Source organism: Pseudopodoces humilis, chromosome 7 (genome assembly GCF_049639895.1).
Source record: "Pseudopodoces humilis isolate 2021_Gansu_Grassland_sample_001 chromosome 7, ASM4963989v1, whole genome shotgun sequence".
NCBI classification, from domain to species: domain Eukaryota; kingdom Metazoa; phylum Chordata; class Aves; order Passeriformes; family Paridae; genus Pseudopodoces; species Pseudopodoces humilis.
In genome coordinates this window covers 58,995,031-59,022,400 of record NC_142206.1, presented here as the reverse complement: position 1 = coordinate 59,022,400, position 27,370 = coordinate 58,995,031, and the positions used below count along the sequence as shown (strand labels likewise).

The 27,370-nt window shown below is 39.5% G+C and overlaps 1 protein-coding gene across 2 annotated transcripts; it reads right to left on the bottom strand.

Moving 5' to 3' along the window:
- Positions 1-1,335: 1,335 nt before the first annotated feature.
- On the bottom strand, positions 1,336-27,310 carry EXOC5 (exocyst complex component 5). 2 transcript variants are annotated; one of them, XM_014257484.2, is made up of 19 exons: positions 27,169-27,310; positions 22,583-22,674; positions 20,172-20,319; positions 19,590-19,784; positions 15,437-15,501; positions 14,966-14,994; positions 14,710-14,819; positions 14,199-14,243; positions 13,950-14,090; positions 12,786-12,868; positions 12,129-12,338; positions 11,845-11,880; positions 10,818-10,965; positions 8,684-8,792; positions 7,881-8,001; positions 7,381-7,467; positions 5,013-5,121; positions 3,861-4,076; positions 1,336-3,709 (listed from the first exon to the last, which is right to left on the bottom strand). In XM_014257484.2, exons 1-19 carry the CDS (start codon positions 27,271-27,273, stop codon positions 3,521-3,523), a joined length of 2,238 nt encoding a protein of 745 aa, XP_014112959.2. In that variant the 5' UTR covers positions 27,274-27,310; the 3' UTR covers positions 1,336-3,520. The 2 variants fall into 2 exon arrangements, with proteins under 2 accessions (XP_014112959.2, XP_005528607.2); XM_005528550.3 differs by lacking the exon at positions 11,845-11,880.
- Between the last annotated feature and the right edge of the window lie 60 nt (positions 27,311-27,370).

The window sequence follows — 27,370 nt, the reverse complement described above, 5'->3', positions numbered from 1 at the left end:
TGTTGTGCCATCCAGAACTGAGAATGTTGTTTACTGCCATTGGACTGAGAAACCTGGAACTTTGTGTCCTGAAGGAGAGGACAAGGTGTACCCAGCCCAGGAAGAGACTCAAGGGCCTCACCCTCACCAAGGCACTTTTGCAAGATATAAAATCTACAGAAACAGAGCAGTCAATTCAGGCAACCTCCATCACACCACCAATGAATTACAACGACTTTGTGAAGAGGAAAATAAAACAAAACCCCAAATCCAACCCAAGTCCTCTTACCATAGCCAGGATAGCCTGACTTGGCCTCTGCCAACATCACACCACCCTCAATTGCAGCAGTCACTCACCTTCCTCCAGCTCACTGTGGTTTTCAAAGAGAATCATAAGCTCAGCTCTGGCAAATTCTCCTTCCCTCCACTGAGGCTGCACCTTGCTGATGCATTTCCACTCCTTGCAGACTCACACATCACTTCTGGTCCTTCACAGCAGGCTCACACTGGGTTTGGATTCTCCTCCTGTTGAATCCAAGTCTCCAGATGAATGAACAGCTCCACAGCCAAGTATTTTAGCCAGCCCCCCTCCTCTGGAGGCTGATTTCATTTCAGGGTGGGACGTAGCTGTGGAAATTCAATGCCAATCCTGCTTTTTCTCCCAGGTTGATGTGTGTGTCAAGTTTCCAGCATTCCTATTTTAACCTCCTCATTCACTTAAAACTGCTCCTTCTCCATATCCTTTCTTAGCTCGTGTCTTCTTCACTTCTTACCCTCTATTTCTCTATTTCCCAGCATTGCTGTTTCCTCATTTTTTTGCATTATTTGTGAAGGGTTGTTACAGATTTCCTTCCTGCCCTCTGTGCATACGCAAACAGAACAAAACAGCAAATGACCTTAATAAATTACAGGACTTGGAAAAAACACAGCTTCTTTTCCAGCCTACAACAGTTTACTGCAAAGCCATTTTCACCAATTGTAGACAACATAATTACACACACACACACTCTCCCCCTCCCAGGTTTGGCTGCCAGCCTGATAAATAAATGCCTATGATGTAGGAAGGAACATTAGACAGGCAATACTTTAACTCATTATATGAACATTAAAAGGCATATTTGTATTTTAGATACTATTTTACTGCATTCATAAGCCACTGGAAATATTTTTCTAAATTATATGCTGTAAGAGCTCTAAACTAAAAAATGTGTGAAAATTATAGTTCCCCCACCCTATCCCAATCCAGCTTGTATTATAAAATAAACTTACTGACAATGCAGCCTTCTCCATAAATAGAAACTTTCAGTGTGTGCATGGGGAGGTTTTTTTAAGGAAGGAGAAAGCTTACACCAGTGATAAATTTGGTCAGTAAAATTACTTTTATTTTTTTAATTTTTTTTTAAATAGAAGGGCTTATACAATTGAGTATAAATATCTTTGAGGAACATTGAAACGAAATGAAAAAAGTATCTGTAAGGAATTATTTTTATTGAGGAAGAGTTTACATATCTAAGTGTTCACCTACTTTTTGCTGCCTCCTGTTAACAGGCATAATGGAAATATTGCACTGAGCATATGCATGGAAAACACAGCTAATAAAGCAAGGAATATGGTAAATACATTTCATACAACCTTAAAAAAAAATCAAACAGTCATACAACAAATTCTGAAGCACTTCTGTGATCTGCAATCTCAAGATGATGTTCACTGTTCTGAAGTGTTAGCAAATTGACACTTATATTTTTTTTTTTGTAGAAAGGTTTTGTATTGGTTCATAAAACCACAGCCTTAAAATCGTTGGCTTTCAGTTACAGAGGTAACAGAGAGGTATCATCTGAATTCACATCAGAGCTTTTGGAACAAAAATGGCAGCAGTACAAGCAGGTGCCTCCTCCAGTGTCCAAACCCCTTTGTGGCTTTGCCATGGCAAGGAACAGAGCAGAGCAGCCCAGCCAGATTCCCTGGATCCTGTGAGCCAGGCTGGCATCCATTCCCTTGTTTACCGACAGAATGCTCCCCTAAATCCAAAATGAAGCAGGAGAACCCCAGCTAAGCAAGAGAAGTTCCAACAAGTCTTGTCAATATTGACCCCACCTGGGAAAATTCATTAACAGAAGAGGAAAATCAAATTCTTTGACCAACCCATAAAGTGAATGGATAGAAATGCTGCTCTGGAGATGGGAGACAAGTTTCCATAACATCCTGAGCCCACAACAGAAGTAACATGTTAGAAAGGATTTGTTCCACTGCAAGTTCCCACCTGGTTTCCACAAGAGCCCATTCAGAAAAAAAAAAAGTCTATTTACAACAATTTCCAGCTGCTTGTGGAAAAGCCACCCCAGATGTTTCAAACACTGCTGTTGCTTCAGTTCACTGCATGCACACTCTGGCTCCATGTCAGGAGCTCCTGAATAAACCCTGGAGCACAACAGACACAGAGTAGCCTCTGCCCAATATTAAAGTTATGATCAGTGGAAGAGCAGCTTGCACACACTTCAACATTTTATATTGCTCAGGCACTGAGGATCAATTCTCTTCAGCACAAGAATTTGCCACTCTAGGTTTTTGCTAGAGCCATTCCTGCCACACAGGAAAAACTGGGCTACATTTTATCTTTTCACTTTGTTAGAATTTGAATTTATTTACATACAAAATAAGACAGGAGAAAAAGTTCTTTTATAGTAACCCAACAGTGGGCACCTTCACTTGTAATAAGGATGCCTTAGGCAAGGCAGCTGCATTTACTTCAGGAGCATATATAAAATTCAGTGTGCTGGTATCAAACAGAAACAATAATGTCAGATCATACAATGCCAGTACATTCCAGTGGGCCCTTGACTATTACATAAAAAAAAGCCAAAGCCAAACAACCAAAAATTAAAAAAGAAAAACAAAAAAAAACCCCAAAACTCTTTACCACTTTAGTTTTGTTTAGAATGCTACACAATGAATAAATTACTTCTTTCTGGGATAGTGTTTTACTCCTACATCTCAAAGAAATTCCAAGCTAATTAATTAGAGCAAGAAATTACATTGAGCAGGATAACGTTTTAAATGAAAGAAATGACTTAGAAACACCAATCAAAGATAATTTGATTATGATTAGCTGTGCTGAAGTCTAAGTCATTAAAATTGATGAAGAATGTTTTTACACTGGTCTATTCTATGTAATCCATTACCTACGCTATGCTCTGTAGTTCAAGTCTAACAAATGGTATCTGATAATTCAATATTGAAGACTAAAATACTTTCAATGCACCATTTGCTCTCCTACACCAACATGTTTCCAATAAAAAAAAAAAAAAAAATCAGTAGCAAGTAGATTTGTGAAATTCTTCACTGGGAGAACTTGAGCTAGCATGAAACATCATCCAGATTTTTACCTGCTCGCCTTCTACATGGTCAGGTTTAAATATGGCTGCTGCTTTATCCTGAACAGTCACTGTCCCACAAAAGTTACACCCATGGTTGGTAAGAAATAATTCCCTGTGCTTTCTAAGAACTGAGGCTGCCCAAAGGTGCAAGGTTTCCTGCCATGCTCTCAGCTGAAGTGGCGAGCCAGACGAGCAGACCTGTAGTCGACACGCAGCTGGACAAAGGAGTGAAGGATGTTCTTGTCCAGGTTAGCAAGTTGTTCTCCTGAGCAAACCTGCTTCAAATTATCTGGGGCTACAACCAGAAGGTTGCAAAGTGCATGCAGGGTATCAAAGAGCTGTAAGACCAGCGCAATCTGTGGGCAAGAGAAAACAAAGGAAAAAAAAAACCAGAAATAATTAGAGTTACTTGAATTCTTCTAACAGAATATCCATCTACATCTTCAAAACTCTTCCTCCCAAGAGAGGATTTACAACCATCACTTCCCTCTTCATGGACAGGCTCACCTTGAAGTCTTTGGCACACTTCCTGTACTCAGCCACGTCACAGATGGCCAGCATTCCTCCCATGCAGCTGTAGGAATATTGCTGTAGGTGTTCATAGATGAGGCGATGGAAACGAACCCCGAGCTCCATCAAAACCGTGTCCACGTTCTTCCCATCCATGGAATTCCTGATCTTTTCCACCTGTTTTCTAACATAGCCACAGACTTTAACACAAGCCTAGATTAATAAAAAATAAAAAGAAGTACATGAGAATTAGGTAATCTCCTTTTTTCCACATCATAAATTGAACATCAGTTACTAACTTGGATTAATCTCAATGATGTGTTGTAAAAGTTTATTCTCCAATCAATAATTTTCCATGTTTCTTTTTATTTGCCACACAAAGATGCAAAAATGCAAGTAGAAAGATGAATGCAAGAAAATATTCTGTTAAGTTATAGTTCATATCAGTTCAGAACAAAACTTTTAAATCTGGACTTTTAATTCAGTGATCCACCAAAGGGGTGCATGATTAAAAACCTCTTGTATGTCACAATTAAAAATCCAAATTAACAGCCATACAGGGATTTTCACCCTTCCCACAGAGTACCACACTATGTCCCACTGCTACACTTCCCCCATTCCCACCTGGCTGCAGGCATTCAGGGAATGCTCTCACTTCTTCCCACTGAGTTTGTTCCCTACTCCTCCCTGCCCTTTTCCCCTAATGTGAGCCACACCAGCAGCCCCTAGGCAGGGATTCTGACACCTCACTGGAGAGACACCACTGTGCAGCAAAATGTTCACACTGTACCTGTGATGCTTTGCCATGTTCCTGCCATTCTGAGAGGAAAAAAGCACCCAGCAACTGGAGAGTACCTGATAATTGATTTTCTGAAACTGATAGCTTAAAGCTAATTATCAGCTAAAAGCCTTGTTCCAAACATGGGCTTCTTGGGAGGGGAAAGCACGTGCCAGTTCCTCCAGCACCCACTGATTAGTGTCTGACACTAGATCAAAACTACTCGTGTTCCTTTTCAGCTTGAGAAAATAGTCCACAACAGAGTTTGGAGGTGCCTGGTGCAAAATGGAAGTAAATTAAGTAAATACACGTTGTCTAATGTCTAATCTTGTACCTGATAACAGTCATTAGTGGGGACTTTGGTTACTTACATTTGTATATTGAATCAAAACATTGTTTTCATCTTCTGGTTTGAAATCTGTCTTCTTTTGCTCTGCAGCCAAGATGTGCTTCATCTGTCCAATCATACAATTCAGTGTCCTTTAAAGTTACAAATACAGATTGGGTTTTGAAGAGAACTTTTTCATTTCCTTGGCTTTTATATTTATATATACTCACACCATTCTGGACAAAATTAAGCAGCACAAAGCAGTGAGGGGAAAAAACCCTCATCTAACATTTTTCTATAGCGAAGATCTGCTTGATTTTATGTAAGCAGTTAGAAAAAGGAGCATCAGCCAAAAAAAAAACCAAAAAACCAAAACAACCTAAAATCTCTTTCCTCCAAGTTCAGCGTCTTGGAGCAGAGCATGCAGCCCACTGGCCTGCTGCTTTTAAAAGGGACACATTAATTGTGAGGTAATCCATTCAAATCCAGCTCTTCAGAGAAAATGGATAGCATCCTTCAATGCAGAGAGAATCCAGAGGAAGCATTCCAAGCAGTTTAGCAGAATTAGATCACATTGCATATCAGTCAGAAACAAGCATCAGAAAACACTTGGAAAATGAAGGAAGGGTGAGGGGGGAAGAAGAAACTTCTTCCTTTGCCAGAGCTTGGTTTCTCTTGTTCCCAGAAACCTAATGGAGCTTTATAGCATCAATTATTTCTCCTTTATAGGATTTATCTGTTCAGAACATTATCTGAGGTCAAGGCCCTGCTTTCCTTCGAGTCCAAAGCAAAGGTCAAACAGCAAAGCAGCAACAGAGGCTGCAAACCTCTCCCAGTACCCACCTTGGCCAGGAACATCCCCCTGGCTCTCTTCTCCTTTCCTTCACCCCCCTCATCCCCCCAACCTTCCCAAAGAAAACTGTCAAGGACATTCCAGGCCTTGCAGGATTCAAGCTGGGGTGGAGAAGAATTCATGTATTCAGAGAGGGGAAAAACTCCTTTTTTTCCTATGCTTAGAGCTCAGGCTTGTATTTCAGATTTACTTCGTTCCACAATACACGTACCAACAGAAATTTAAAGAAATAATATCTTGCATTCTCCTCAATTTCCATTTGGAATAAATACTCCCCAGAAGGCTGTTTACACAAAATAGATACTGAGAGAAAACCAGTTGAACTAATTCTGTTTGGCTAATAAAAGACTTTTACTGAGGTAGATAATTGCTGTGAATGGTTTCAAAAAGCTGCATTTGCACTTTTCCAGATTGGATAAAGCTGAAACCATCAACATTTTGAAAATTTGCTTTATTTATTAAACTCATTTCTTTAAGCAAGACCATCAATTCTCAACAGCATCAGTGGCACCACAAAGCAGCATGAAACAACCCCACAAACACATTTTACATGTAATGCTCATATCAAAACTAATCTCTCTTTTTTATGTGCTGAAGCACAATTTTTTTTAAATTTCTCATCCACAAACCTTTGAATGTACTGCCTTCTGACAAGAACTTGTTCACCTAAGTCTTTAAGAGATTAATTGTTGAACACAAAGAGATACAAACCACTGCACTACTGATGACTGACCTGTACCTGTCTAGATCTGAGCTTATGGCCTCAGGGCTTCGACTATTTCCAACTTTGTGTTTAAAACTCTAAGGTCACCTGCAGCAGGAGCAGCTAAAATCTCAATTGCCACCTTACATCCCCCATTTCCACCTTTGTTCTTGCACTTGCAGAAAATAATACACCAAATCAAAAGTAGGGCATCACACTACAGCTCCATTTCCTAATACTAAGCTCATTAGTTTATTATTTTCCTCTACTGCAAAACAGCTGTGATTTTAATTTGCAATTTTTATAGCTATCCCCTCATTTTTATTCTGAGAAATAGAAAAAAGATTAAATGAGTCACAACCTCAAAGCAAATCAATGTCAGAATCAAAATTATTTCAGGTCTCCAGACTTCCACGACTTGGTCTAATCCATAGCACTGCACAGATCCCAGCAAATCATTTAACCTATTTTTGTCAAACCTTGCTCCTAATGGAAATCCTGCAAGTGTTTAACCTATTTCAATCATCATTTCTTCCTCTTTCAAAGTAGAAAAACACCAGTTTTAGACAATAAGGTAACAGTGAATTATTGCAATCTTTCAACATAAGCAAAATCCTTTAACGCCCTTCCAGAAGCATTTATGGGTCAGAAATCTGCCATGGAAAACATGACCCTCTAATCAACACAAAATCTAAATTTCCTATGCACAATAATGCATGTTTATCTGTTTAAAAAAAAAAAAAAATTAAAATATCAATATTGAGTTCAGAAATAATCCATGCTTCAAAGGCCAGTCAATAAAAATCACAAAGGTGTGGTTTAAAAGATTAAGAGAAAGTTTTAATCTCTACTTGCCTATCAATGCCAATATCCAGCTTCACTTCCATTTGTTCTATGATATCCTTTTTCTTCTGAAGGCATTCAGATAATTTAGGAGAAGAACTGCAACAGTATAGAAGATGTGTGACAGTGTTAAAATATGAAAATTAATCTGTCTGCTGGGTTTGCTGCTTCCAACAGGATCTAGAAAGATTTCCCACCCCAGCAGGAAAAGGGCCCAGCCACAAACCCCCCTGAGTCCCACCTGGAATGCAGCAGCAGAATCTCCAAGGAGCAACATGTCTTTCCTTCCTATCAATATTCCTGGAGCTCACCCTCTCCCATTTGTTTCCAAAGGAACCAATTTGTTTAAAATTTCCTTCTTCCCCCTCCCACAATAGTATTTTATCTGCCACAGTATCAACTTGAACTACTCCAAGCATAAACTCCTCTTAACAGAGATGAGAAATAAAGAAAAAAAATGCTTTCTTCACCAAAAAAAAGACCAGAGGAAATGTTAATCAAAACAAAGGTACCTGATCAATGGCATCAAATGATCATTGAACTGCTTGTCAAATAAATGGAAGATAGTATTGGCCTGGTGGACAACATCCAAGAAATAAAGATTTGCGTTCTTTGAATCAGAAGAGGGAATGCCTAAAGCAAAGGAGGTTTCATTAGAATTGTAACGATATGCAGTTCTTATAATTAGCATGATGACTTTTTAAATATGCAGATTTTTTTTCCATGAATGCTTAAATCACAGGCTTAGAGTTTCAAAAATTTACCACGGTGCCATATATAGAATTCTTCTCGTAGCTATATTGGTGACAAGCATAAGCACAGAAATACCTTATTGGTAACATTTCTGAAAGCAAAACAGAGCAGTCAATTTAAAAACGCCTTCAGAATGAGTCTGATACTATCTTACAAGACAGAGGTTCACTGTCAAGATTTTAACTTCTTTAAACAAGCAGTTTTCTTATTTACTGTCACTCTAAGCACACAAATATACAAACAAGCACGGAATTCTTATAAACATTAATATTTAATATACAAATATTCTCCTGTTATGACACAGAATACAGAGGTAGGGAATGCTGATGTCCCAATTTCTGTGACAAAAACATTTCTAAAGACAGAATCACGTTTCCATCTGTGCATCAATTCCCCAAATGAAAGTTACACTTCAGAAGCCATTAAATGTCGAGCCCCAAACACACACGAGAGATTTATTTTAACCAACACATCCTGAACAAGGCCAATCAATAAGGCACAGCAAAGATCATCTGCACAGAAAGGCCAAGGAGATGAAATGCTCAGGAAATACTGTACTCACCAGCAAGGCCTGTTTCTAATGCATAATCGATGTGTTCAGTACATAAGAACTCTACAAGCATAGAAAAAATTCTGAAAGCATTCTTGGGTAAGTCAGAGGGATCAGAGAGCTTTAAAGAAAAAGCAAAAAAATATCCTAAAGGTCAGTTCTACATAGATTTGAAAGTTCATTGGATATTGCATAGGGGATAAGCTTAAAATGTAACAAGTTTCCCAGAATAATTGGAATTTTACTCAAAGTGAAAAGTATCCATACAGAGAATTATTCAGGAACAGCCTATAAGATCAATAAACCTTCAGCATTTACAAGAAAACTGAAGCTGCCACAGGATGCTACATTAAGCATTAACTAATAATAATAATAATAATAATAAATTAATAGTTCTTACGATAGTTTTCCAGATGCAGTTTCAGGAACTACCTAAGCTGCATGCCACTGGAGGCTGGGAGATTGCATGCAGAAGAGATTACTCAATGCATACTCTGTATTTTTATTCTTTTAATACTCTCCTGGCAATGGCCAAAGTGAGAAGCAGGACACTGGGTGAGCTGGAGCTCCAGTTTGTGTTCTTTTATCACTGGAGCAAAAATAATGCAGCTGAACCTGGGCCACATTTAGCACAGTTCAGCTGGAGTCAATGGAGCATGAAGACTTTTATTAAGTGCAGCAATGCCCACATTTACACTCAGAATCTGGACTTTGATGAGCTGTAAGCAACGTGGGATTTTGGACAGCAACCTGTCAGTAAATCCCTTTTCTAAAGAAAAACGTGACAGGGCTTTTGTACCTAGGAAAAACAGCTTTGGTTCCTAAGGAATTAGGTGAAGACTTTTATAAAGCTTTGAGGAAGAAAGATTACTACTGCAACTCCAGGTAATTTACACAATACTCACAAACATTTCCACTGTATTTCCTCCCCAAAAAAATCAAAAACCCAACAACAGAAACTCCCAAACAGTGAAATGTTTCACCGTGTGTCCACATCAAAATTAGCAATTTATTTTTCCCAAGGCAGTCACAGCTGGCAGAACCCTGCACACATCTGCTATGTGACATAAATACCACAATTTGTTAGCCAGAGACTAACTTATCTTTTCCACAGTGAGTTGCTTTGACCACAAACCCCTAAATTCTGAAACCCTAATTCTGGGAATCTCCTAAAATGCCGAGATCCATTATTTTAAAATCATTTATATTAAATCTGATCCCAACAGAAAGGCAGAAACAAAAGGTTGTGCATATGTGTAAAAAAAACCAGTTTATATCATAAATTTAGCAACTTCTTCTAGTAACTATGATATTGAGAAAAATAATGATCCACCTGCTTGCCTTACAGTCACTGATTCTCACCCTGAGGAAGGTGGTGATCCCAAGGATGTGAAGGTAAGTCCTGGGTCTGTACCCCGTTCTGTCTGGCCCCACTAAGTTTATAAAGTATTAAAACATCTAAATATCAAGTTTTTCTATCCTAAGCTAATTGAGAATGCTAAAGGAATTAAAATTTCCTAGAAATCAGAGTGTTTCGCTAATAAAAAAAAATCACATTTAAGTCTGCAATTAAATTTCAAGGATTTTCATTTACACATTTACCAGACAAATATGATTGGCAGGCAGTAAAACCAGCAATTTAATCAGAAGTAAAATATCTTTTTTGTGTTAGACTTAAGCATTTAAAGAACTGTAGAGGGTTACCAAGGTAAATAATGTTTAAGACTATTCCTCTCAGCATTTTATTGGTGATCATTCACTAATGTAAGAAGAAATTACACTCGAGGCAGGAAAACATCTGTTGAACTATTCTCAGTGTATTTTTAAAGCAGGAAAAGAAAACCACACTAAAGATTTCTCAGGTTTTGGGTCTAATTTAGTAAGAAAAGCAATGCAGCCAATAAGTTTAACCATCCCCACTTCTTCCAAAACCAGGCAGCATTAATACTCACAAATTGCAACTAGATCCACATGGAGAAACAAACCCTCAGCCTCCACTGTGGCTCCATTTCCATGAAAGCCGCAAGAGACAATTTGACAAAGTCCTTTCCTCTTCCTATCACACCTCAACCAAAAACTTAAGCTCAAGACTTAATCTCACACACAAAATTGTATCACTAAGGGAGATCACAGGAAGCAAACTTACCCTGTGACATCTTTCAAAAGCTTGTTTGGTTTCTTGCAAAAGGTTAACCACCACATCTTGAGACAGGAAAGTTTCCCCATGTGTGTCAATGCTTGGCCCCAGGGGTAAATTTGTTCGTTGCCTTAATCTCTCTTTGAGGTCTTGAATACTGGAACAAAGATAGACCCCAAGAAGATTTCACCTGGTGGGAATTCTGGTACTCAAACTCAACGACAATTTAGGATTTTTTAGTTGTTAACTCAAAAAACAGGACCCAAGACACAGTTTAGGATGTGCAAGCATTAAGACAAGCCTTGCAAGCTTTCAAAACAAAAATTGCCAGTAGAAGTAAAACTACCACCTCTGATTCCATGGCCAACCGTGTTCTGGAATGGCACGTTCACACATGGGAGCAGCTATTCCCCTTGTGGGATTTCACTGGAATCCTACAGCACTTCTGCTCTGTGCCCAAATTTAGCTTCCAGCCACTCTGTCACACAGCACTTTCCAAACACTAATGAGAGCTTCCTATCTCATCCACACCCACAAATCCTCTCATCCTCATCCATTATCTCAGCAGTTCTTTATTTAGTCAAGCATGCTTCGACACATTTCCATGCATAAAACAACCCATACAGTTACACACTACAATAAATTTAATTTTCCCCAAGAAAATTAAATTTTCATCTTTGCTTTTTTTTAAAATTACTTCACTGCTGCTTTTTCCATATCATTCCTCATTCCTAATACACTGAACTCAGCAGCTCTTTGAAAGGTGCAGTAGCCTTAGCACCTCTGCTTCACACAAGTTTTAATATTTCCTATCCCACTTCTCACTACTCCTTCATTAGTTTTTTTCTACCCTGAGGATAATGAAGTCTTGTTTTACCTTTCTCTAAGTCCATTGCATCTTCTGGGCTCACTAAGAGCTTTCTCACTGACATTGCTATGGTCTTTTCCCCTTCCTAGGTCTTGGGAGGGGACAAGACCTGGGCAGGTGAAAAAAAATGTATGCTTTTAGAAACACACATATACATGCTTTAGGTACCTTAGTTTTGCTTCAGTCCTTTTGTGGATCTGGATCCTAAGTTGAAACATAGGTTTTACTGGTATTTTTCATTTCCAGTATGTACAAATACCATGCACTGAGTACATTTCACATGTACTGAGAGCAACACACTTTTGAGGAGAACATAAAGTAAAAGCAAATTATAAAAAGCTGTAGGTCTTTGGCAGTTCATCCCTGTGCATCTGACATGGCAAATACAGCCTTTCTCCCCTCACCACCTCCCTTCCACTTCAAAATTACAAAACTTCCCAAAAGGAACTTACCCTCCAGTGCCAATGGACCTCTTCTGGTGGTTTTTGGAATCATAATAGCGCTGCAGAATCATAGCACTCCTACTTTTCAAATAGCCAATTTCCACCTCAATGTAATTCTCCAAGTAGGAAATGAAAATGGCCTTGATAAGCTTAGACAAGAAAGTCTGCTTATCAGTACCCAAGTTAAATTCCATCAATTTGCTTGACAGATTAGTGGTTCTTTATGCAAAAGAAACAAAGAAGGGAAGGGGAGGAAAAGGTTGAATGTGGATGAATTACAGCATTACACATTTGTAAAGTATACAACACAACAGAACCCTGATGGTGATTAAGACTTGGAGCAGTTTTGCATTTAAGTAAAGAATTTCACATAATTCATGTTTAATTACACACAGCACTACTGCAATCAAGTTGCCAGTGAGATGGGGAGGACTGGCTTTTGCACAGTTTTAAAATTACTCCTGAAGATCACAATAATACCCGTTGAAAATAATAATGGCCATTTAAAATTTTCCTTAGGAAACCCATCACTATAAAGGTTAATAGACATAAAAAATTTTCAGCTTTTATGAGAAGTTGACATTTTTGGCTTCTTTTTCTTGACAATCAATCTGTTTATTTTCTAGTAGCTTCAATCCAATAATTTCATCATTGATATATAAATACCTTGTATATAGATCATAGAGATTCTTAAGATACTGTTCTGCATCTGATTTCCTGTGTTCTTCCAGCTGGTCCTTCACATAACTCTGCAAAATTTGGTACATCTGTTAGAAGATGAACTGACAAACACACTCACTACTCCCTGTATTATATGGAATTTCCTGCAAAGTGTAGATCTTATTTATTGGAAATTCATCTCTTCTTTGTTATTAAATCTCTAATTTACACTTCCTGCATTAGCCACAGAGAGGGTTAAACACATTTGTGGAAGAAAGTGATTTAATAATATGAAACAGTAATGTGTGAAGCAAAGACAAAAGACAGATGGCTTTGAAAATATGTTCGACCAACTAATACAAAATCCCCTCACTTTAAGAATCAAAAGCACCAGAGGCCTCAGGGCATTTCTGCAGTTGACAGTAGGGAAAGGAGACAGTTACATATTTGCTTATCATAATACATACACAATGCAGGTACAAGTTTAGAGCCTTCTTATCATTGAACATTTGGACAAAAAAATTATTTCCCATAAAATACTAATTCAAAATTGACAAACAAAATTGGGGTTGAAACACAAGTTCAATCTCCACACTATAAGAAAAACATCTACGAGGAAATTGCTTTTTGCAAGGCAAGTCAAGCTGTTGACTTTAAGAACTTAAGTGAGTGTATTTGCAGGATGAAAAACTTGGTATTTTCAATTATTCTAGATTTCCATAAATATCACATTAGCTGCAAGACAGAATTCACAACATAAATTATTTTCACGTATTCAATGCTAACCTCACACATGACACCCAAATCCAAGAATGAGCAAATTAAAGATATGAAATGTGGAAGTTCTTTTCCTGACATAGTCTTGGTAGGGGGCACAGAGAAGAAATCAAACTCATCTATGACATCTCATGAACTACCCAATGAAAACAGCAATTCCCTAATAATTTTACATATTGAGTAGTTGCAGTCACCCTGTATTCAGAGCACAAGCAGATTTATTTGATATGGGCTTGATTATCTGTCTGAATTGTTACAGAGCAATGAGTTGATTCTACACCCTTATACAAAGATTACAAATACTGTAAATTCTCATTAATTGCTATAACTAGATAAAATATTTTTTACAAAGAGGTTCCTCAATGAACTTCAACATGTTAAAATTTGAAATACCTGAAGTTTAACTTCAAAGATATTTTGAATGAGTTTGGCTAGCACAGTCTCTGGATTGCTAAAGATTTCTCCAACTTGCTTATTCACTCTCTGGCAGAGAATGGCTGCATCTTCAAAGACATCATTCCTCAGGAATGCACCCTAGAGATTGAGAATCACATTTTAGAATATATTTACAACAACCTGTAAGATGAAATAAATCAATAATATAATGTAAATAAAGAAATGATGTAAAACAAACTGCATTACCTCTTGACACTGTTTTATGTACACATCAACACAGTGGGAATAGCCCTGTGGAAGGAACAAAACAACCCAGTGTAAGAGCAGGTTGTTCATGCTTCCAGTACGAAATGAAATCAAGACAATACAATGCTTGTGAAAAAGTAACTTAAAAAAAAAGACTAACAGAATTAATTTAAAGCATAGACTTTTCCAAAGCCATTTTTGTTACATATCTAACATAACTCCACTTCCCACCACTCTACGTGGATCTATACCTCAAGTTTCAACATTCTTTCTCAAGCATGAAAGTCAGAAGGCAAGAAGAGATTCTTAGAAAGTTCTCCACTGATGCTGCCCCCAATCCCTCTCATCAGCCTCCTTGCACTTGATTTCAGATTGAACACCTCAGTCCTGAAGTTACACATTATCTGACATGAGGGTTGTGCCCACGCAAATACACTCACTCAAAACAGGCACTTTCTGTACCGTGGGTCGGTTTTATTCATGTATTTAAATTAAACCCCTCAGTTTTTACCTTAAAGTGAAGCAAAACTGCTGCTACTTCTCTCATTCTGGAGATTTCTCCTCTGCGCTGAGCACTGGTAAACTCTTGAATTAACTGGCACTCTAAATCATGGTACTTACCTGGAGAGGAAAGGGGATAACAACAAAAACCCATCAGGCTGCGTAATTCAGGCAAAAACCGTAATACTGACAGTATTGCTTACTTCTTTAATCATCTTTAACAATTCAAATACAGCAATATGGATTGAACTGGATAGATAACTTACTTGCTATCTTTGATTTTACTTCAGAAAACCTGTTAACAACAAAAAAAAATAGCATGATTAAGTTCAAATCCACATCACATGAGAAATCACAGGCATCCTGGATCATGAACAGCAGGCACTCTGCTTAAAAATGAAAACATGCAGCACAAAGACGACAGAAAAGTTCCCCGCTTTATATCCCTAAAAACCTACAAGCATCTAATTCAAATCTAGCATTAAGTCAGCAAAGCAAAATTATCCCATTAAAAGTCTGTTAAGCAGTTTAGGATGTGTATGTAAAGATGATCCTGCAACATGAGTGCGTGAACACAAATTTGAGAATAGAGGAGAGAGAAATAAGCACACAATCCAGCTCAAAAGCTCCATGAATCACTAAGCACAGCACCAAAAGGGGAAACAAGGGAAGCATCAGAAAAATCATAGCTGTGCCAAGATTTACTTTCTTAAAAAGATGTTCTGATAGATTTTTACCTGTCAAAAGGCAGTTCCTGTGCAATCAAATGCAGTTTCTGAATAATATCAGCTGCCTCTTTAATCTGGTGAGAGGAAAACATGACAGAGTCATTAAAGAAAATCTGATTTTGGGCTGTTCCTTTCCTCCCCCTGCACTGTCCAATTTTCATACACAAAGTTCCTATCTCTAAAGCTGGTTGAGTTGACATACCCGCAGAAGAGATCAAGCCCTTCAAGTTCCCATATGTTCTTTTAAGATGCTTAAGGTATTTTTCCTTAACATAAAGTAATATAGGTCAAAATATGATGAAAAGTCACATTACATGTTCCCATTGGGGACGTCTGTGGAGGTGTGAGAGCTGTGTGGACGAACAGCCCACACCAGAAAAAAAGCCATAACTGTGCTTGGCATGGAGAGGGGAAGGAAGGGGAAAAAGGGGATCAAAGCAGAGCATTCTCCCTAAGAAGGAGAAATGTAAGATGTATTAGAAATTATAAACTCTGATGTAAAAACAAAAATCAAGATGGAAGTCAGGTAATTACACAGCTACAAAATAAGAAGAGCTGCATGAATACAAAAGTTAATAAATAGGTAACACAGAATGCAAATCTATGCTCTCTTCTGGACAGCAGGACCTTTTATCAATTATTCTTCCACCATCAGTCAGCACAGGAAGTGCATCTAAGCGGTGCTCAGTGACTGCTTGGTTGGGCTGAACAGAATGATGGAAAACACAAATTTCAACGCGTGGGGAAGGCAGCAGGTTGCAACTGAACTTGAGTGAATTTAAGCAGTGCTGACTGGGCCAAAACTGACACAGCTGGAGCACATCTGATGAGGAGCAGCTGAGGCAGCTGGGAAAGGGGCTCACCCTGGAGAAAAGGAGGCTCAGGGAGAACCTTCTGGCTCTGCACAACTCCCTGACAGGAGAGGGAGGTTTCCTGCACCCAGGGAACAAGGGACAGGACAAGAGGAAACAACCTCAAGTTGTCCCATGAGAGGTTTGGATCCTTCATGGAAGGGGCTGTCACTGGCACAGCTGCCCAAGGCAGTGTTGGAGTCCCCACCCCTGGAGGGATTGAAAAGCCATGAGGATGTGGCACTTGGGGACAGGGGTCAGTGGTAGCATTGGCAGTGCTGGGGGAATGGTTGGGCTTGAGGGTCTCAGAGGTCTGTTGCAACCTGAATTATTTTATGACTAAAAGCTTTATAAGCTGACACAATGGAGAAAATGCTGTTTATCTTGTTCTTCCAATTAGTGATGATTCAGGAACTGAAGCGAGAGGAAAGGAAGTAATAAAATCCTATTCTGCCATCACTTAGAGCAGGATGGATTAAAACTTTTCAAGAATAGAAGCAGACACACAGGTAATAGAGAGCACAGGCATCACACCAGGCTGGTTGTTCAGCAAAAATAGGGGCACTCCAAGTGTATCCATTCTGACTATTAAGAGCAGCTTATGTTTTGAACTGTCAGCTTACAATAGCCTCTTAAGGCAGAAGCTGCTACACTCCTCAAATAAATCCAATGAAAGAGCAGTCATTTCTATTAGCTTGCAGCAACATTAATACCTAACAACTGGGATCAATAGAATTGTCTATATATTAGCAGTTATTCTCCAAAGCTACAAAATCAAAACAAACAAACAAAAAAACAACCAAGAAATCCCACAAACACAACGTTTTCTTTGTTTCCTCTTCATACAATAGCTGTTAACTAACTTAGATTTTATTGAGCTCAGGACTTTTTCTATGCACAAGAGAAGCCATGACAAATCAATTCTCCACCATTTCTGCTTAAACCCGGACATCTTTAATTTTTAATTGAATCAGGTTTCTGTAAACCAATAAAACCAAAATAAATGTCAATTTTGTAAAATACAACTTAAAGCCTATAATGTATCTGGGAAAAAAACAACTGAAAAATCATGGAGGAATAATGGCAAGAGAAAATTTTAACACAAAACATGCACAAGTGAAAAGGCATAATGAAATAGTATTAAGTACAGAACATGAACAGAGAAATGGACATAAAAATAAACATATTAAGCAGGAGAATGTTATTGCATGATAAATGAAGTGAGCTGCTGCTGATCATTTTGATAGTTTAATTGTGTTGAATGGAGTCATTATCTCACTTCAAGAATCTTCAGTACAGGAGAAGGACTGGTTAGTAGCAACACAAGGAAAATTATAAGGATTCAGAGGATGAAGACACAATGCACAGAAAGGGACAAGCCAGAAAGGAAAACCTTCACAGAGGTAAGTCAGAAATTGTTCAGTATGGCTGGGAAAAAGTGGGAAGCAACAAATGGAGTGTAGGGAAATAAAGGAATCCAACAGATTTTAAGAAAAGACACTATTGAAAAAAGTATCAATGAGAACATAAGTGTGGTATATTCTTTTTCGTGCTTCTCCTTTCACAGTATCCCCTCAATGTCTCAAAGAAAACTCCACACTTATGAGGGCTGGCAGAGCACAAAAAAATCATAACATCCTCCATGACATTATCTAAAAGCCCCATCAGTTTGAAGATCAGAAGATATTGACAAAGCACTGAGGATTCACATTTAAGAATATTTGTTACCATCTCATACTTTAGAGGTATTTTTAGTACAAAGATGCATTAAGATGTAACAGCTCCTGTCCAGGCAGGCTCTTTTACAAACACTTCTTCAAGTTATTGTTTAAACGAGGAGGCAAAAAATTAAAGAATCTACCTGGCTGAAATCAGCCTCAGTAAGATAACTTGTATCCAGAAATTCTTGTTTGTGCTCCCACACCCTCCCCTGGAAGACTGGAACAAGACAAAGACTTTACATTTGTCTTCCTCCAGACTGGATGAGTATCTTATTATTCTTAATCTACTGAGATTTATTTGTTTACAAATTTCCAGGTTTACCCTATTTATCTACCTGGAAATGTAGGATGTATCATGAAACTTTAATTTACAAATAAAATGGAAGTTGAATTCTTTGAGCCTCTTGAGCAGACAAGACATTATTCTCTAACATACGTTTTCAGCACGCTGCCATTAAATATTTGTAAAATGCATGTTTTATTACTCCTTAGGAAAAAAGGAAAGAAAAAAAAATGCAGCCCTGGTAATGGCTGTCCATAGAACTTCCAGTATGCTGAAACCTTTCTGTTTCCCTTGGAAATCAGGGAATTTTTTTCTCTGCTCCCCCTTGAATTAGGACAAGCTATCAACTGGTAATTACCATATATCCACAGACCATGAATCAAAAGTCACTGTGCAAGTGACTCCTTGGGAATACAACTATATAAAATGATTAGCTTTTCATTTCCCTGAGAGATCCATCCAGCTCAGTGGAGAGGGGTGACTATTAACCTGTTCTCAGGTCTTCCATGAGCTGCATTTCAAGCACATATTTTTTGCTGAATGTGCAAATCAAGTTTTTGCTGTTTCCACATATTATAATTTTTTTCCTGACTACAACCATACCACTGCACAGAATTTAAGGAGGGAAGGAAGATTCTTCAGGATACACCACACAAAAAAAAACATAAACCCAAACCAACAACATTAAACTGCACTGGGGAAATCCAATGTGTCCTTTTGGTTAGAGCTGGATTCTTTTCCTTCAGTTTATTTCTGTTTGTCATACCACTCAGACTGTATTTGCTTCATGAACAAAATGCTTGAACATTTCTTTGAAGTTTTCCTGCCTGGTTCCTCTAAATTCCAAGGGTGGAGACATAACCACAGGACTATACAAAGCCCAAAGGCATGCTGTGACAAAAAGGTATCCAAGGCCAGTGGACTGACCCAACAGAGCAAAGTTGCACAAAGAAGTTGCATTCAGAAACGTTCTGCTTTACAGGATGGATCTGAGGCAAGGGGTTCAAAGGAAAGAGGCAGATATTGTATTGCACTCCAAAGTTGCCCTCCCAGCGTTTCCCAAATCTCCGATAATTTCATAAAATGAAAAATGCCAGCATTGCCACATTAAGCATCACTGAATACAAATGCTTTATCAGCAATCTGCAGCCCAGTGTTGTTAATTTACATTTCAGAACAATGAAACTTTAACAAGTCAGTCACTCAGTGGTTTGAAGTCTGACCATGGTAAGTCATGGTAGCAGCTTGTAATTAGGGCAGTCCCGCTTATTGCTTTGAACTGCTTTCATCCCGCTGACAGCTCTTACCTTTTCAGAGTTTGTAAAAACATCAGACTTCAGCTCTCCATCCAGAAACTCATTAAAGTATTTCATCAGCTTCTGAGCCTCCACAGCCCGTTGCCGTGGCGTGTTTACCCCCTCCAGCTGGTCGCCAAGGTGACAGACCTTAGTTGCTACATAGCTGATGTGCTCATCCAGTTCTTGGAAATGTTGGAAGGCAACCTGGGAGAACACAGACACTAAACTCATGATTTCCATTTCATGCACTTCAGGAAACACAAGATTTCCTTCAGGAAGAAGCCTGGTGAATGCAGGTGCTGCATCTCAGAACCACAGAGCTACTCAGAATTGCTAATTAATTAATTACACACAACCCAAATAAAGTTTAGTGTCTTCCTTTAAATTATTGTGAAGACTCCCCACTTTCAGCATTGCTAACACTCATTAATGGACCATGCAGATAAGCCTCATTTGACAGGAGAAATTGTGATCAAACCCTCTTTATTCTTATCTCAAACAGCAACACCCTGTAACTAAGAAAACTTAAAGGAGCACAGGATGCTTTGAAAACTTGCACAGCTTCCCACAGACTCTGCCCTTTAGATTTACCTGGTTGCTTTTCTGCAGCTCTTGTACTTTCTTGGCAAATTCCTTTGCTTCTTTCTGGCACTGTTGTTCTAGTTTCTCCACTTTCCTCTGAATCCTTTCATCCATTACCTGTAATTCTTGGATATGATTTACAAATTCTTCCAATAATCTGATTTAGAATAAAAGACAGGAAAACAGACTTTAGTTTGAAAGATGCTGTCTTCTGAAGAGTTTTAAACACCTCAAAAAAAAAAGCAACTTGCATACAAGGCTGATCTAACCATGTCCAACTTAGAAATGTTTTTAGATTGTAGATTTAAATAAACCAATTTAAATTTTATATTTAAATATTTTAGAAAATAATATTATTATTATAAACAATATTAAGTATTTTAGAAAAAAATTGGTTTAAACTACATCACCCTGGTGGTGTACAACTCCATGACAACATAAAAGCTCTGTGTATGGTGGGCCAAAGCAGAGAGGAACACCAAAATATCAAACACTCAAGAACATGGCTCTGCCACAGATACAGAAATCCCTTCATCCCCATCTTTCTTAATTAAGTCTCATACGGAAAAGGAAAGCTGAGGCCACTACATCCCTTTAGTGTAAGGGACACAACAGAAAAATATTCACTACTCTACATGTTACTGTAAAGTTGGAAATCAGCATTACAATAAGTAAATAAGTAACTGATACAGCCATAATTTCATAATGTTGCTCTGACTTCACTTCTTTCTATACCCATTTTATAGGGTTTTTTCTGTCCTTTCCCATCATTAACTTTTCTTTCAGACTCACATTTTACTCCCCCAATCACAGTACATCTGAATGCATCCTGGAATTCCCTCTGTTCTCTTCATTCTATTCTCAACATCTCTTTCTCATTCCTGTATTTGTCCATTCTGTTCCATTTCAGTCATACTTTCATCTCTTTTCTAAATATTCCAGTCACTGATCCAGGAATGGATTATTCTCAGATCTTCCATAGCCATAAAACTCAAGCTAAGAACTGAAAACATCTGAAACATTTCAGAACTTTCCTGTCCAGGTTTAATGTCAGAAGAGGCTTTTAGCCCAGTCAGTAACTTGAAGGCACAACTTCTTAAAGAAAACTGGACTGAGGCAGATGTTGGTGACTCCTCTGCATGCCAGAAGCCCAAGAGCAAGCACATTGCAGCAGATTCCACAGAAAACCACAAGGAACACATCTAAGTTTACAGACAAATTTAAACAACAGTGACACAAAACATTCTTTCAAACAAAAGCCTAGAGAAATGCAGGCAGTCTCTATTAATTTTAGCAAACTGATTCAGGCTGGGGTTTGTTTTTTAAACAGGTCTTGTGTCAACTCAGTACTTATTCAGCAACAGTGCCCAATATATTGAGAAAGGAAAGAAACGGAAGAGGCAGCTGGTGGTCAGGTTTTCAGAAGAGAAAGACTCCAATACTCTTTCAAACTGACAAAAGCAGCATCTTCTAAAAACAGAAAAGCAAAAAATAGACACCAAAAGATCTGTTTCTTTTTCAATATTCATTTTGGCACCCTGCCTAATACTAGAAGATGCCACAAGAAAAATATTTACTGTTGCATGTTTTGCCTGCTTGTCCTGAAAAATATGGAAGTACCTCACGGAAGTTCACACAAGCAAACCAGCAGAAATACAGAAAATCTGTTAAACTGAGTAGGAATTGGTGCAAATCATGAACTACCTTAATTATATACTGTGTACAAGCATGGAGAAAGAGCTCCAGGGAGCAATGTTGTGTATTTCCAGGCTTCTTCCTGCTTAAATCGTAGTGAAGCTCTGCTTAGGATACAGGCCCCAGACTGAGTGTCAAGGGTTCAGCATCTTGATAGAATTTCAAGAATATCCTTTCTCTTCTCACATGCCTCCAAAGAGCCAGAGTGCTCCAGAAGAAATGTCCTTTGACTGTGTCAGGTTAATTTTCTGACATTTTATTAAGTCAGATTAGTTTATCATGAGATCTCATCCCCAGAGCTGCCTTTCTTGCCATTCTACCTTTTTGTGCCTTTTATTTGCAAACTATTGTGTCTTAAAACAAAGCTCAGGAAACTAAAAGTAAGAAACTCATTAAATTGGCTTAACTATCATAGCAGTGAAGCCTCATATTGTACTTGAATTCAGCAACTCCAGTACTTAGGAACATTCATGTCTGACGAGCACAAACAACATCAATTCTCCTTCACTCAAAAGGTCTCAATCAGAAAGTGACTTTCCCTACTCTAATTACTGAATAATTAGTTCTGAATAATCGGCTCATGGCCACAAATGTTAGCAATTCTCCCACATGAAAGCCTCCTTGGACACACAGCACCACTACACACAGGCTTGCTGTTATATGTGGAATAAAACACTACAATTAGAGATACATCCACTTTGACCATTGTGCAGTTTGATTTTTACCTTTTCGGATCGAAAGCTTCTCCACCTCTGGAACCTCCCCCAGGTGTTCTCCATGCCAGGCGTTCAATGTATTCATCTGCCACAAAAGGCTCCTGGCCACAGAAGAAAAACCCTTTACAATGTGCCACAGCAGGTTGTTCCTTCAGCAGGCGCTCACACCTCATTTTGAAAGCGTTCAGAAGCTTTATTATAATCAAAAGTACAGCATTGACAATTACTCCATCACCTCTTGGGCTTACATATTTATTGTTGAGAACACTGCCTTTCATATGGTGAGTTGGAACATCAAGTTTAGATATTATCAGACTGCTTGCAAAGAATGTGCTGCAGGTCTGTGAGGAGCTGGCTCTAAATGACTTTATTTGCAGCTGAGCTCGTGGTTTGTCATTCCAAAGTGCCTGAACCCTGCAGCTGATTTGGGAGGTTACACCACCCGAGCCAGCCATCAGCTGCACAGCAAAACACACCAGAGAATTCATCTGCCTACAAAAATTACGTGGCAAAATAAGGGGTTTTTGCAGCTGTTCAGCTCTCTGTCACACCATGCCATCACACACAGAACTGACCAAAAAACCCAGCTGCCACTGCACACAACCCAACATCAAACTGCAACTGCACAAACAGAGCAGATAAAAATGAGGAAAAAAGGCATAAAAACAGAGGATGAATTCCATTTACACAAGTAGAAAAAACAGGGCATGAGTGATACTAAAACTCAAGGTTACACAAGTTTCTTCCATAATATTTGCTGGTTCTTCCATAAAAACACCGTCTGTTAAGATTATTTCTCCACCCAACAACAATTTCTGAAGGCAGAGGCCTCATTTATAAACCCAAGAACTCCTATTTTAGCTGGCCTAATACTTACACCAGCTCAAACACTTTATTATGTAGCTTATACTAAATTACTCTAAACACAGTCCAATTTCTATCATTAATAAAAACAATATTTATCACTTCAGCAGCAGTGATTAGGTGCTAACATCAGCACTTCTAAGACCAGTAAGAAAAGTATCCTCACAACCACCAGGATTTTATAGAAAGCTTTTGAATTATAAGCAACAACAGTTCTCTAAGTGTGAAACAACCCAAACCACAGCAGGGACTGGCTCTGGCTAGTAGGGCTATTTGATACAATTGAATATGCTACCATTGTTTTTGATAAAACTGGGTTGAAAAAAAAATTAAAATAAAAAATAAAGAGATCTCAACAGGTATTACATTAGTTACTGTATCAATATGTCTGAAACTTTGTCATGAGAAATAAGGAGGGAAAAAACAGTATTACAGAGTTAGTTTCATAAGTAAAACCAAGGGTTGAAAAGCAAATATTGCCAGTTCAAGGTCTGTTTCCTCAGAAACAAATTATGCCCTATCCAGTCAGGCCTAGCCACTAACCAGGAGGATAAAAGGTTTTTAAATATACTTTGTTACACGCTGAATCCTGATAGACAGGGCAGAAATTTTATCACTCAGTAACTCCTCATCCACAGACTGACTCAAGTAACTGTGTTGTGCTCAGCCTCCTTGGCTAAACTTCAAAAATAACTGGCTGATACCACATAAAAACAATTTCCCTACAAGTCACTCATCTCTTTAACCAAGTCCTTCCTGATAGAGAGCGTGAAGTTTCCTTTACAAGAATCCTTTTCATCAAAAGCCACAATGCCACATTTTCATGCCAAGTGTAAATTCCCTCCTTATGCCATCTTGCTAAATGAAAGTCTGGGAACACTTTTGTAATTTAATCATAGATTAAATGAGTCATTCAATGCAGTACCATTCTCTTCAGGGGAGGCCTCCAGCTTCCCAATTACCTTAGAGCTCTTTGAAGGACTCCACCTTTATATGAAAATCCACAATTTTTCCTCTGAAGATCCTGTAATTCAGCTGCAGCACCACTCTGGTTACAAGGATACTAAAGCCAAGTATGAAAGAACCCTGAATAAAGGGTTTTCTGACATCCTCTGTGTGTAGATAACATTTTCTACATTTCTCCCTTCCCCAGATGCTCACTAAAAGATAATTCACCTACACACATACAATGGCTTCAAATATTTTTTCATTTTTGTAAAACAACATTTACAAAGTTTTTCTGCAAGCCTCTTCTCCTAAAGAAATCTGATGTAGATGCCTCAGAGCCCCCAAAAATATTAGAAGGCAAACCTTTCTCTACCCATCATGCCTTCATACACCTCTAAATATTCCTTGAGTGCACGTGTGTACAGACAGCTCCCTTCCTGGAAAATACCTGTTTTTCCAAGAACATTTACACAGGAGATCTGTCCTTCAGTTAACTACCATGGATATTACTGCAAGATATTGATCAACAGAGAAATAAAATGAGCCTTTTCTTCCAATTTTCCACAGAGGGTGTGCTAAAAATAATCTATTTGATTTATAAGGAATAAATGAGGTTCAACAGTATCTTTCTAAGACATGATTTCCCAGGTTCCACTGCAGATCCAAAAGTTTTTACTTTAGTTTGTATCTTCCATACACATTTGCTTTTTTAAATGCTATCTTGATAGCAGGGTTACTCATAGCTGACAGCCTAATTCCTATTTTAAGTCTCCTATCCTGTTCTGCAGAAATTGCTGAAAATCAGCTATTACAAATGTCATTTGCAAGTCCTTTGCCTGTTATCAGATGAGCCCCAACAGCCAATTTCTTCAGCTTTGAACTTCCCTCTGGCTCCAGATGAATTAATGTGATCCCATCCATTCAGGCAATACTCCTGATTTAATATGAGATATGCCTGAAGTGGGTGATAACCTGGTTTGATCTGGGGTTTACAAATGAAACTACACTGGACCCAGCCAAATTAAAAACCAGTTTAGAAGTATCCACTGTTAAATAATGCTTTAACTTATGTGAGGGTGAATTCAGTCCTTGTTGTGTCCATTTTCAGGACAGATCCTGCTATACAATTTCCCATATCTGTACTGAAATTTACTTTAGAACACACACTCATGAAAATATGGTAATCAAATTCCACCCTCAGCAGACAGCTAAGGGCTACTCCCATAACAAGCACATTTTTAAGTTAAGGCAGCAAATTCAGACTAACCAAGTAGGCAACAGTAAATTAGTGGACAACAAAAACTCTCTTGCCTTAGGAGTGAAAGAGAAGTGAAAGCAGGAGAGAGAGAAATCTGGATTCCATGTTGGAAAATATAATTTCTAGCCCCAATGTCCAGGCAAAAGTCTCACCTAATTTGCAATTTCGTCTTTATTGCTATTGTGAAATGGAAGAAGTTATTGCACGACCCAAAGCAGCCAAAACATACAGTTTTCTTTCCATATTCAAGTTACCTCACACTCAACACCCCACAACGAGCAGAAGGGCACTGTCATCATGTTGAGAAATCAAGGGGCTCCTAGAGTGGTGTAGGGAGGGTACAAAACCTGGCATGCAGCTACAGGAACACAGTATTTTAGTCCTGCTATTTTTTTAAAGCTATGCAAACCAAAAGATGTGAGTCATAACGTTCGTGTGCCATCACAGTGATTCACAAATTCAAATGCACACAATGCATTTACATAAACCCCAAATATAGGATCTTCCAGAGAAACAGGAAGAGCCTTTCCTGAAGGTTGGGCAAAGTGAGTCCCAGTCATAACCCACCAGAAGAACAACCAGCTCTTGAGCGACTTGGAGACCAAATACAGGACACCTGGGGACGGCACCATGTGCCTGTGGAGAGGAAGTGGGGACACCACATACTTTTTGTTTATCAAGGGTCACATCATGAGAGCTCATGGTCCAGGCCACAAGCTGGAGCCACAGAATTACAGACAGGTTTGGGCTGGAAGAGACCTCAAAGATCAACTCGTTCCAACCCCCTGCCATGGGCAGGGACACCTTCCCCTATCCCAGGTTGTTCCAAGCCCCATCCAACCTGGCCTTGGACACTGCCAGGGATCCAGGGGCAGCCACAGCTTCTCTGTGCCAGGGCCTTACCACCCTCAAAGTTGAGATAGTGACATTATTCTTCCCAATATCTAACCTAAACCTACTCTTAGTTTGAAGCCATTTCCTCTGTCCTGTCACTAAACAGTCCTGTAGGAAGTCCCCCCTCCATCCTTCTTGTGGGCTCCCTTCAGGAGGGAAACGATCCTCATGCGTCTCTTCCAACTTAGGGCATTCTGCAATTTCACGGGAAGAATCTGACAGGCTCCTGCTATTCCTGCCCTGCTCCTGCGTGGCCTTGGCAGAGCCATTCTCTTTCCGTGCCTCACTTCCACCGCGGGTAAAGGGTGGGCAAAGTCATTTCCTTATTCCATTCCAGCCCCACTGACAGCACCGCGCTGGGCTCAGCCAAGGGGGTGCCCTCGGAAGAAGGAGTGCGGGGCCGGGCCTGGCGTGGCCCTGTCACCCGTCCGCTGCCAGCAGCCGGCCGGGAGGGAGGCCCTGCAGCGGGGCAAGGCGAGCACCGCACCCGCGGGGCGGCACCGGGGCTCCCCCGCTTCCCCAGCCCCACACACCGCCCGCCCGCCCTTCCCCAGGGAGAGGCCGCCGCATCCCCTCAGCGAGCCGGCCCGGCAGCGCCGCCCGCGCCCCGGCCCGCGGGGCCCGCACCCACCTCGAAGAGCTCGGCCGTGGTGGCCATGGCCACAGGGAGGGAGGGAAGGAGGGTGGCGGCCCCCCAGCGCCCCTTCGCCGCCGCCGCCCCGCCGCTGCCGCCCATTGTGTCCCCCGCCCCGGCAGCAGCAGCGGCGGCCGCGGCGCCGCCTCCGCCCGCCGGAAATGGGGCTGCGCCGGGCGGTCACGGCGCGGCCGCGGCT